This window comes from Calonectris borealis, chromosome 35, assembly GCF_964195595.1.
Source record: "Calonectris borealis chromosome 35, bCalBor7.hap1.2, whole genome shotgun sequence".
Classification (NCBI taxonomy): domain Eukaryota; kingdom Metazoa; phylum Chordata; class Aves; order Procellariiformes; family Procellariidae; genus Calonectris; species Calonectris borealis.
The window spans coordinates 186,872-198,831 of record NC_134346.1 but is presented as its reverse complement, the minus strand read 5'-3'; the positions used below and the strand labels follow the sequence as shown (position 1 = coordinate 198,831).

The window sequence follows — 11,960 nt, the reverse complement described above, 5'->3', positions numbered from 1 at the left end:
ACTGGTTTATACCGGAACCCCCCATCCCCAAACTGGTTTATACTGGAACCCCCCAGCCCCAAGTTAGTTTATACTGGGACCCCCTTGGTCCCCAAACTGGTTTCTACTGGAACACCCCAGCCCCAAACTGGTTTCTACTGGCACCCCCCAACCCCAAACTGGTTTATACTGGAACCCCCCAGCCCCAAACTGGTTCATACTGGGATCCCCCCCCAAACAAAACCACACCAAACCACCAAAAACCACCAAAATGCTTTTAAAAAGTGGGAGGAGCCCCACTAAGCCCCACCCTCCCCAAACCCCTCCCCCCACACCGCGCAGCCACGCCCACTTAGGCAGAGAGGGGGGCGTGGCCTTAGAACCACCCCCACCGCGCAGCCACGCCCACTTAGGCGGGGGGGCGTGGCCTTAGAATCACCCCCACCGCGCAGCCACGCCCACTTAGGCAGAGAGGGAGGCGTGGCCTTACATCCACCCCCACCGCGCAGCCACGCCCACTTAGGCGGGGGGGCGTGGCCTTAGAACCACCCCCACCGCGCAGCCACGCCCACTTAGGCAGAGAGGGGGGCGTGGCCTTAGAACCACCCCCACCGCGCAGCCACGCCCACTTAGGCAGAGAGGGGGGCGTGGCCTTAGAACCACCCCCACCGCGCAGCCACGCCCACTTAGGCAGAGGGGGGGCGTGGCCTTAGAACCACCCTCACCGCGCAGCCACGCCCACTTAGGCAGAGGGAGGGCGTGGCCTTAGAACCACCCCCACCGCGCAGCCACGCCCACTTAGGCAGAGGGGGCGTGGCCTTAGAGCCCCCCTCCGCGCAGCCACGCCCACTCGTGGATGGCTGCCTTAGACCCAAGCCCCTCCCACCGCGCAGCCACGCCCACTGGGGGTGTGGCTGCCTTAGCTCAAGCCCCTCCCACCGCGCAGCCACGCCCACTGGGGGGGTGGCTGCCTGAGACCCAAGCCCCTCCCACCACGCAGCCACGCCCACTGGGGGGTGGCTGCCTTAGACCCAAGCCCCTCCCACCGCGCAGCCGTACCCACAGGGGAGGCTTAGCTCCAAGCCCCTCCCACCGCCTAGCCACGCCCACAGGGGGGCGTGGCCGGGCTTTAGATCCGCCCACTCTGCTTCAGCTCCTGCAGCAGGGAGGCCACGTCCTCCACCCGCCGCCCCCCCCCCCGGGCCGGGGGCTCCTCCAGCTTCAGCACCCGCAGGCGGGGGGGGGCGGGGGGGGACCCCCACAATTCCGAGGCCGCCACCACCTCCAGGGGCTTCTTCTTGGCTTTCTGGGGAGGGGGGGGGGGACAGGGGTTGGGGACCCCTCCCCCCCATAGGGGACACCCCACATGGGGGCACCCAGGACCCCCCCCCCCAACCCCCCCCATACAGGACCCAGGACCCCCCCAACCCCCCCATAGGGGACCGAGGATCCCCCAACCCCCCCCATAGGGCACCCAGGACCCCCCCAACCCCCCCATACAGGACCCAGGACCCCCCAGCTCCCCCCCCAGGACCCCCAACCCCCCCCATAGGGCACCCAGGACCCCCCCAACCCCCCCCATAGGGCACCCAGGACCCCCCAGCTCCCCCCCCAGGACTCCCAACCCCCCCAGAGGGCACCCAGGACCCCCCCAGCCCCCCCATAAGGGACAACCCCCCCCCCATAAGGGACCCAGGTAGCCAGGACCCCCCCATAGGGGACCCAGGGGTCTGGGAGGGGCACCCAGGGATTTTGGGGGGCACCCAGGGGTTTGGGGGGGCACCCAGGGGTTTGGGGGGTCCCTGAGGGGTTTTGGGGTCCCCCCCCGGGTTTTGGGGTACCATGATGTTGGGCAGGGTGGCGGGGCTTGGGGGTCACCCAGGGCTCCGGGGGTCACCCAGGGGTCTGGGGGTCACCCATGCATTTGGGGCGGCACCCAGGGGTTTGGGGGGGCACCCAGGGGTTTGGGGGGCACCCAGGGGTTTGGGGGGGTCCCTGAGGGGTTTTGGGGTCCCCCCCCGGGTTTTGGGGTACCATGATGTTGGGCAGGGTGGCGGGGCTTGGAGGTCACCCAGGGCTCCGGGGGTCACCCAGGGGTCTGGGGGTCACCCATGCATTTGGGGGGCACCCAGGGGTTTTGGGGGGCACCCAGGGGTTTGGGGGGTCCCTGAGGGGTTTCGGGGTCCCCCCCCGGGTTTTGGGGTACCATGATGTTGGGCAGGGTGGCGTAGCGGGGCTCGTTGAGGCGCAGGTCGGCCGTCAGCACCGCCGGCAGGCGCAGGCGCAGCCGCTCCAGGCCCCCGTCCACCTCCCGCTCCACCCGCACCGCCCCCGCCTCCAGCTCCACCCGCGAGGCGAAGGTCCCCTGCCGCACCAGTAAGGACCAGTATCAACTGGGAACCGCCCAGGAAAGGCTCCGGCCTTCCCAGTATGAACTGAGGTCGTCCAGGGAAGCACTGGGCCCTCCCACTGAGCACTGGGATCTTCCCGGTATGAACTAGAGCTCTCCTGGTATGCACTGGGGCCCTCCCAGTATCAACTAGAGTCATCCCAGTATGGACTCGGCTCTCCCAGTATGAACTGGCGTCATCCCAGTATGAACTGGCCCTCCCAGTATGAACTAGGGCCCTCCCAGTAAGCACTGGGGCCTTCCCAGTATGAACTAGGGCCCTCCTAGTAAGCACTGGCACCTTCTCAGTATGAACTAGGCCCCCCCCAGTATGAACTGGAGTCATTCCAGTATGAACTGGCGTCATCCCACTATGAACTGCGCCTTCCCAGTATGAACTAGGGCCCTCCCAGTAAGCACTGGGGCCTTCCCAGTATGAACTAGGGCCCTCCCAGTATATACTGGGCCCTCCCAGTATGAACTAGGGCCCTCCCAGTAAGCACTGGGGCCTTCCCAGTATGAACTAGGGCCCTCCTAATATATACTGGACCCTCCCAGTATGAACTAGAGCCCTCTCAGTAAACACTGGGGCCTTCCCAGTATGAACTAGGGCCCTCCTAATATATACTGGACCCTCCCAGTATGAACTAGAGCCCTCTCAGTAAACACTGGGGCCTTCCCAGTATGAACTAGGGCCCTCCCAGTATATACTGGGCCCTCCCAGTATGAACTAGGGCCCTCCCAGTAAGCACTGGGGCCTTCCCAGTATGAACTAGGGCCCTCCCAGTATATACTGGGCCCTCCCAGTATGAACTAGGGCCCTCTCAGTAAGCACTGGGGCCTTCCCAGTATGAACTAGGGCCCCCCCAGTATATACTGGGCCCTCCCAGTATGAACTAGGACCCTCCCTGTAAGCACTGGGGCCCTCCCACTATAAACTGGGGTCAGCCCAGTAAGCACTGAGGCCTTCCCGGTATGAACTAGGGCGCTCCCAGTATGAACTGGGGCCTTCCCAGTACGCACTGAGCCCTCCCAGTAGGCACCGGGGCCTCCCCAGTATGAACTAGGGCCCTCCCAGTAAACACTGGGCTCTCCCAGTATGTACTGGGGTCATCCCAGTATGAACTAACTCCTCCCGCTAAGCACTGAGCCCCCCCAGTAAACAGTGGGGCCTTCCCAGTATGAACTGGGATCATCCCAGTATGCGCTGTCCCTCTCAAGTAAGCACTGAACCCACCCCAGTACAAACTAGGAGCCCTCCCAGTAAGCACTGCGTCCTCCCAGTATAAACCGGGGCCTTCCCAGTACACACTAGGCCCTCCCACTAAGCACTGGGGCCTTCCCAGTATGAACTAGAGCCCTCCTGGTATGAACTAGGGCCCTCCCCAGTATGAACTGGAGCCCTCCTGGTATGAACTAGGGCCCTCCCAGTATGAACTGGCATCATCCCAGTATGGACTGGGCCTTCCCAGTACGCACTGGGCCCTCCCAGTAACCACTGAGATCATCCCAGTATGAACTAGAGCCCTCCTGGTATGAACTAGGGCCCTCCCAGTATGAACTGGCGTCATCCCAGTATGAACTGGGCCCTCCCAGTATGAACTAGGGCCCTCCCGCCGGGCCCAGCCGCTCCGCACCCCCACAATCCCATCATCCCCTGCGGAGGGGGGGGGGATACATCCCATAATCCCCTGCGGGGGGGGGGGGATACATCCCATAATCCCCCGCGACAGGGGGGTGGGTACATCCCAGCATCCCCCGCGACAGGGGGGTGGATACATCCCAGCATCCCCCGCGACGAGGGGTGGGTACATCCCAGCATCCCCCGCGACAGGGGGGTGGATACATCCCAGCATCCCCTGCGGGGGGGGGGTGGATACATCCCAGCATCCCCCGGGGCGGCGCAGGGGGCGGGGCTTACCTGGGGCCAGTCCAACATGGCGGCCAGGAGCTGCCCCGTCTGGTTGCAGTCGTCGTCGATGGCCTGGGGGGGAACGTGACACCTATAGGGGCTATAGGGGCCCCCCCCAGCACCCTATAGGGGACGCGGGACCCACAGGGACCCTATAGAGGCCTATAGGGGACCCAGGACCCTCCCCCCCGGGCACTATGGGGCCTATAGGGGGCCTGAGATACCCCCCCCCCCCCCGAATCTATAGGGGACCCGAGACACTCCCCCCCCCAGGGCCCTATGGGGGCTATAGGGGACCCAAGATACCCCCCCCCCGAGGCCCTATAGGGGACCCAAGATCTATAGGGGACCCAAGACACCCTCCCAGGGCCCTATGGGGGCTATAGGGGACCCAAGACAGGCCTTGCAAGATCTATAGGGGACCCAAGACACCCTCCCAGGGCCCTATGGGGGCTATAGGGGACCCAAGATACCCCCCCCCGGATCTATAGGGGACCCAAGACACTGCTCCAGGGCCCTATAGGGGACCCATTACACACCCCCGCCAAGATCTATAGGAGACTTGCCACACACACCCCCCCGGATCTATAGGGGACCCAAGACACCCCGCCCCCAGGGTCCTATGGGGGCTATAGGGGACCAAGGGCTACGGGGGGCCGATGGGGGCACTACAGGGGAATCTATGGGGGCTTGATGGGGGCTCTATAGGGGCTCCATAGGGGCACTATGGGGGCTCCATAAGGGGATCCGTAGGGGCACTAAGGGGGCACCACAGGGGCTCTATAGGGGCTCCATAGGGGCTCTGTAGGGGCTCTATAGGGGCACTATTAAGGCTCTATAGGGGCTCCATAGGGGCTCCATACGGGCACTATTAGGGCTCTATAGGGGCTCTATAGGGGCTCCATAGGGGCACTATGGGGGCTCCATAGCGGCTCCATATGGGCTTTATAGGGGCTCCATAGGGGCACTATGGGGGCACCGCAGGGGCTCTATAGGGGCTACATAGGGGCACTAAGGGGGCTCTATAGGGGCTCCATAGGGGCACTATTAAGGCTCTATAGGGGCTCTCTAGGGGCTGCACAGGGGCACCACGGGGGCTCTATAGGGGCCTATAGGGCTCTCTAGGGGCTCTCTAGGGGCACCACGGGGGCTCTATAGGGGCTCTATAGGGGCCTATAGGGCTCTCTAGGGGCTGCACGGGGGCTCTATAGGGGCTCTCTAGGGGCTGCACAGGGGCACCACGGGGGGTCTATAGGGGCTCTATAGGGGCACCACGGGGGCTCTATAGGGGCTCCATAAGGGCTCTATAGGGGCGCTATAGGGGCTCCCTAGGGGCTCTCTAGGGGCTGCACAGGGGCACCACGGGGGCTCTATAGGGGCCTATAGGGCTCTCTAGGGGCTCTCTAGGGGCACCACGGGGGCTCTATAGGGGCTCTATAGGGGCCTATAGGGCTCTCTAGGGGCTGCACGGGGGCTCTATAGGGGCTCTCTAGGGGCTGCACAGGGGCACCACGGGGGGTCTATAGGGGCTCTATAGGGGCACCACGGGGGCTCTATAGGGGCTCCATAGGGGCACTATTAGGGCTCTATAGGAGCTCTCTAGGGGCTGCACGGGGGCTCTCTAGGGGCACCACGGGGGCTCCATAGGGGCCCTATAGGGGCTCTCTAGGGGCTGCACAGGGGCACCACGGGGGCTCTATAGGGGCGGCATAGGGGCACTAAGGGGGCTCTATAGGGGCTCCCTAGGGGCTCTATAGGGGCTCTCTAGGGGCTCTCTAGGGGCTGCACGGGGGCTCTATAGGGGCACCACGGGGGCTCCATAGGGGCTCTCTAGGCGCCTATAGGGCTCTCTAGGGGCTGCACAGGGGCACCACGGGGGGTCTATAGGGGCTCTATAGGGGCACCACGGGGGCTCTCTAGGGGCTCCATAAGGGCTCTATAGGGGCGCTATAGGGGCTCCCTAGGGGCTCTCTAGGGGCTGCACAGGGGCACTAAGGGGGCTCTATAGGGGCTCTCTAGGGGCACCACGGGGGCTCCATAGGGGCTCTATAGGGGCGCTATTAGGGCTCTATAGGGGCTCCCTAGGGGCCCTATAGGGGCTCTCTAGGGGGTCTCTAGGGGCTGCACGGGGGCTCTATAGGGGCTCTCTAGGGGCTCTCTAGGTGCCTATAGGGCTCTCTAGGGGCTGCACAGGGGCACCACGGGGGGTCTATAGGGCTCTATAGGGGCACCACGGGGGCTCTCTAGGGGCTGCACAGGGGCACCACGGGGGGTCTATAGGGGCTCTATAGGGGCACCACGGGGGCTCTCTAGGGGCTGCACAGGGGCACCACGGGGGGTCTATAGGGGCTCTATAGGGGCACCACGGGGGCTCTATAGGGGCTCCATAAGGGCTCTATAGGGGCGCTATAGGGGCTCCATAGGGGCTCTATAGGGGCACTAAGGGGGCTCTCTAGGGGCTCTCTAGGGGCTCTCTAGGGGCTGCACAGGGGCACCACGGGGGCTCTATAGGGGCGGCATAGGGGCACTATTAGGGCTCTATAGGGGCTCCATAGGGGCCCTATAGGGGCTCTCTAGGGGCTGCACGGGGGCTCTATAGGGGCACCACGGGGGCTCCATAGGGGCTCTCTAGGCGCCTATAGGGCTCTCTAGGGGCTGCACAGGGGCACCATGGGGGGTCTATAGGGGCTCTATAGGGGCACCACAGGGGCTCCATAGGGGCTCTATAGGGGCACTATTAGGGCTCTATAGGGGCTCCCTAGGGGCCCTATAGGGGCTCTCTAGGGGCTCTCTAGGGGCACCACGGGGACTCTATAGGGGCTCCATAGGGGCTCTATAGGGGCTCTATAGGGGCACCACAGGGGCTCTATAGGGGCGCTATAGGGGCACTATTAGGGCTCTATAGGGGCTCTATAGGGGCTCTCTAGGGGCACCACGGGGGCTCTCTAGGGGCACCACGGGGACTCCATAGGGGCTCCATAGGGGCCTATAGGGGCCTATAGGGCGCCCACCTGCTTGCCCAGCAGCACCAGCTGGGGCCGCAGCCTCCCCACCAGCCCGGCCAGCGCCGCCGCCGCCTCCCGCGGCCCCGGGGCCGCCCCCTCCCCCGCCTCCACCAGCACCGCCCGATCGGCCCCGAGCGCCAGCGCCGTGCGCAGCGTCTCCTGGGGGGAGGGGTCAGCGCCGGGGGGGGCCCCGCCCCCTATAGGGGACCCGGGACCCCCACCCCCCCATAGGGGACCCGGACCCCCCCCATAGGGGACCTGGACCCCCCCCACCCCCCTATAGGGGACCCGGACCCCCCCCATAGGGGACCTGGACCCCCCCCACCCCCCTATAGGGGACCCGGAACCCCCACCCCCCCCATAGGGACCCGGACCCCCACCATAGGGGACCCAGGACCCCCCCCACCCCCCCATAGGGGACCCGGGACCCCCCCAGAGGGGACCTGGGACCCCCCCCATAGGGGACATGGACCCCCCCCACCCCCCCATAGGGGACCCGGGACCCCCACCCCCCTATAGGAGACCCGGACCCCCCCCATAGGGGACCTGGGACCCCCCCAGAGGGGACCCGGACCCCCCCCATAGGGGACCTGGACCCCCCCCACCCCCCTAGAGGGGACCTGGACCCCCCTCATAAGGGACCCAGGACCCCCCCCACCCACCTATAGGGGACCCGGACCCCCCCCATAGGGGACCTGGGACCCCCCCCACCCCCCTATAGGGGACCCGGGACCCCCCCATCGGGGACCCAGGACCCCCCCACACACACCTATAGGGGACCCGCACCACCCCATAGGGGACCCGGGACCCCCCCAGAGGGGACCTGGACCCCCCCCATAAGGGACCCAGGACCCCCCCCACCCACCTATAGGGGACCCGCACCACCCCATAGGGGACCCGGACCCCCCGACCTCCCTATAAGGCACCCATAATTTTGGGGGGGGCACCCATGAGTTCGGGGGGGGCACCCATGAGTTCGGGGGGGGCACCCATAATTTTGGGGGGGGGGGCAGCCATAGGTTGGGGGGCACCCAAGGCTTTTGAGGGGCACCCAAGGGTTTTCGGGGGCACCCATGAGTTTGAGGGGTCCCCCATAATTCTAGGGGGTCACCCATAATTTAGGGGCCCCCCCAATTTTGGGGGACCCCCCCACCCGGCAGGGGCGGGTGCCCCACTCTCCCGCCCACCACCTCAGCACCCCCCCCCATGCTTTAGGGAGGCACCCACAGCTTTTAGGGGCCACCCCAGGGTTTTAGGGGGTCCCCCTTAATTTTAGGGACCCCCCCCCAATTTTGGGGACCCCCCCACCCACCTGGCAGGCGCGGGTGCCCACACTGACGGCCACCACCTCGGCCGCCAACCCCCCCCCCCTCCATGCTTTAGGGGGGCACCCACAGCTTTTAGGGGCCACCCCAGGGTTTCAGGGGGTCCCCCATAATTCTAGGGGTCCCCCCTAATTTTAGGGACCCCCCCCCCAATTTTGGGGGACCCCCCCCACCTGGCAGGCGCGGGTGCCCCATGCTGCCACCCACCACCTCAGCACCCCCCCCATGCTTTAGGGAGGCACCCACAGCTTTTAGGGGCCACCCCAGGGTTTTAGGGGGTCCCCCATAATTCTAGGGGGTCCCCCCTAATTTTAGGGACCCCCCCCCAATTTTGGGGGACCCCCCCCCACCCGGCAGGCGCGGGTGCCCCACTCTCCCGCCCACCACCTCAGCACCCCCCCCATGCTTTAGGGAGGCACCCACAGCTTTTAGGGGCCACCCCAGGGTTTTAGGGGGTCACCCCTAATTTTAGGGGGTCACCCCTAATTTTGGGGACCCCCCCCCAATTTTGGGGACCCCCCCACCCACCTGGCAGGTGCGGGTGCCCACGCTGACGGCCACCACCTCAGCACCCACCCCCCCCCCCATGCTTTAGGGGGGCACCCACAGCTTTTAGGGGCCACCCCAGGGTTTTAGGGGGTCACCCATAATTCTAGGGGGTCCCCCATAATTCTAGGGGGTCCCCCCTAATTTTAGGGACCCCCCCCCCAATTTTGGGGGACCCCCCCCACCCGGCAGGCGCGGGTGCCCCACTCTCCCGCCCACCACCTCAGCACCCCCCCCATGCTTTAGGGAGGCACCCACAGCTTTTAGGAGCCACCCCAAGGTTTTAGGGGGTCCCCCCTAATTTTAGGGACCCCCCCCCAATTTTGGGGACCCCCCCACCCACCTGGCAGGCGCGGGTGCCCACGCTGACGGCCACCACCTCGGCGGCCGCCCCCCGCTCCCGCAGCCTGACGGCCTCCTCCAGGGCGATCTCGCAGAAGGGGTTCAGGGAGTGCTTCACCCCCTGCGTCTGCACCCCCCCGCCGCCCGCCGCCACCCGCACCTGGGGGGGGGGAGCACCCATGGGTGGGGGGGGGGGCACCCAGGGGGGTGAACCCACACCCAAGCCCGGGGACCCCCACCCATAGAAAGGATCCAGGGGGTTTTGGGGTACGCAAGGGTTTTGGGGAACCCAGGAGTTGGGGGGGGCACCCAGGGGTTTTGGGGGAGCACCCAGGGGTCTGGAGGGGCACCCATGGGTGGGGGGGGGCACCCAGGGGGGGGAACCCACACCCAAGCCCGGGGACACCCCCCCGTAGAAAGGATCCAGGGGGTTTTGGGGTACGCAAGGGTTTTGGGGAACCCAGGAGTTGGGGGGGGCACCCAGGGGTTTTGGGGGGGGCACCCAGGGGTCTGGAGGGGCACCCATGGGTGGGGGGGGCACCCAGGGGGGTGAACCCACACCCAACGCTGGGGACCCCCCCCCGTAGAAAGGATCCAGGGGGTTTTGGGGTACGCAAGGGTTTGGGGGGGATCCAGGGGTTGGGGGGGCACCCAGGGGTTTTGGGGGGAGCACCCAGGGGTTTGGGGGGGCACCCATGGGTGGGGGGGGGGACCCAGGGGGGTGAACCCACACCCAAGCCCGGGGACACCCCCGCCCCGTAGAAAGGATCCAGGGGGTTTTGGGGGGGACCCAGGGTTTTGGGGGACCCAGGAGTTGGGGGCACCCATGGTGGGGGGCACCCAGGGGTCTGGGGGGGGTACCCAGGGGTTTGGGGGGCACCCATGGGTGGGGGGGCGGGGGGGGGGCACCCATGGGGGGGGGGCACCCAGGGTTTGGGGGGAGCACCCAGGGGGTTTGGGGGGGACTCAGGGTTTTGGGGGGCACCCAGGGGTGGGGGGGGCACCCAGGGGTGGGGGGGGGCACCCAGGGGTTTTGGGGGTCCCGGGCTCCGCGCGCACCTTGACGGCGTAGTCGATGACCCGCTTCACCCCCACCAGCACCCGCAGCGCCGCCATTGCTCCCCCGGCCACGCCCCCCGCCGCACGCCCCGCACGCCACGCCCCTCCCCGCACGCCACGCCCCCTCACGCCACGCCCCTCCCCGCAAGCCACACCCCCCACACGCCACTCCCCCCGCACGCCACGCCCCCCGCACGCCACTCCCCCTCCCCGCACCCACGCCCTCCGCCACGCCACGCCCCCTCCCCGCACGCCACGCCCCTCCCCTTGCTGCCAATCAACGGCTGAGGGGGCGGGACCCGGGCACAGACCCGGACCCCTGGGTCCCCCCCAAACTCCGGGGTCCCCATGGGGGGGGGTGGGGTCCCCCCAAACTCTTGGGGGGGGGGTTGGGGTCCCCCCAAACTCCTGGGTCCCCCCCAAATTCCTGGGTCCCCTGTGGGGGGGGGTTGGGGTCCCCCCCAAACTCCTGGGTCCCCCCCAAACTCCTTGGGGGGGCTGCGGGGGGGGTTGGGGTCCCCCAAAACTCCTGGCTCCTCTATGGGGGGGGTTTGAGGTCCCCTGGGTCCCCCCCAAACCCCGGGGCCCCCCCAAACCCCTGGGTCCCCCCAAACTCCTGGGTCCCCCAAACCCCTGGGTCCCCCCAAAACCCCTGGGCCCCCCCAAACTCCTGGGCCCCCCCAAACCCCTGGGTCCTCTATGGGGGGGGGGGGGTTGAGGTCCCCTGGGTCCCCCCCAAACCCCTGGGTCCCCCCAAAACCCCTGGGATCCCCCCAAACTCCTGGGTCCCCCCAAACCCCTGGGTCCCCCCAAAACCCCTGGGCCCCCCCAAACTCCTGGGACCCCCCCAAAACCCCTGGGACCCCCCCAAACCCCTGGGTCCCCCCAAACTCCTGGGCCCCCCAAACTCCTGGGTCCTCTATGGGGGGGGGGTTGAGGTCCCCTGGGTCCCCCCAAACTCTTGGGCCCCCCCCAAACCCCTGGGCCCCCCCAAACTCCTGGGACCCCCCAAACTCCTGGGTCCTCTATGGGGGGGAGGTTGAGGTCCCCTGGGTCCCCCCAAACCCCTGGGGACCCCCCCAAACCCCTGGGGACCCCCCCCAAAAAAAACCCCCCAATCCTTTAGAAAACCCCATTTTATTCCCATTACACATCGGGGGGGGGGGGGGGGTAATAAATAGGGGGGTCCTTTGGGGGGAGGGGCTGAGGGAGGGGGGTGTGGGGGTTTTGGGGGTCCCCCCTCGGGGTGGGGGGGGGGGGGTGGGGGTGTTTTGGGGGGGCTCAGGTGCGGCAGCAGAAGCCGCAGCCCCGGTTGCGGCAGCAGCCGCAGCAGAAGGAGCAGAGGGGGAAGTGGGAGCCGTGGCGGCGGCGGCGACTTTTGGGGGGCTGTGGGGAGACCCCCC

General features: G+C 67.1%; 1 protein-coding gene across 1 annotated transcript; it reads right to left on the bottom strand.

Annotated features, from left to right (window-relative positions):
* Positions 1–966: 966 nt before the first annotated feature.
* On the bottom strand, positions 967–10,622 carry ETFB (electron transfer flavoprotein subunit beta). The gene is made up of 6 exons (XM_075134965.1): positions 10,558–10,622; positions 9,500–9,658; positions 7,292–7,444; positions 4,290–4,352; positions 2,186–2,344; positions 967–1,285 (listed from the first exon to the last, which is right to left on the bottom strand). Exons 1-6 carry the CDS (start codon positions 10,612–10,614, stop codon positions 1,109–1,111), a joined length of 768 nt encoding a protein of 255 aa, XP_074991066.1. The 5' UTR covers positions 10,615–10,622; the 3' UTR covers positions 967–1,108.
* Positions 10,623–11,960: the final 1,338 nt, after the last annotated feature.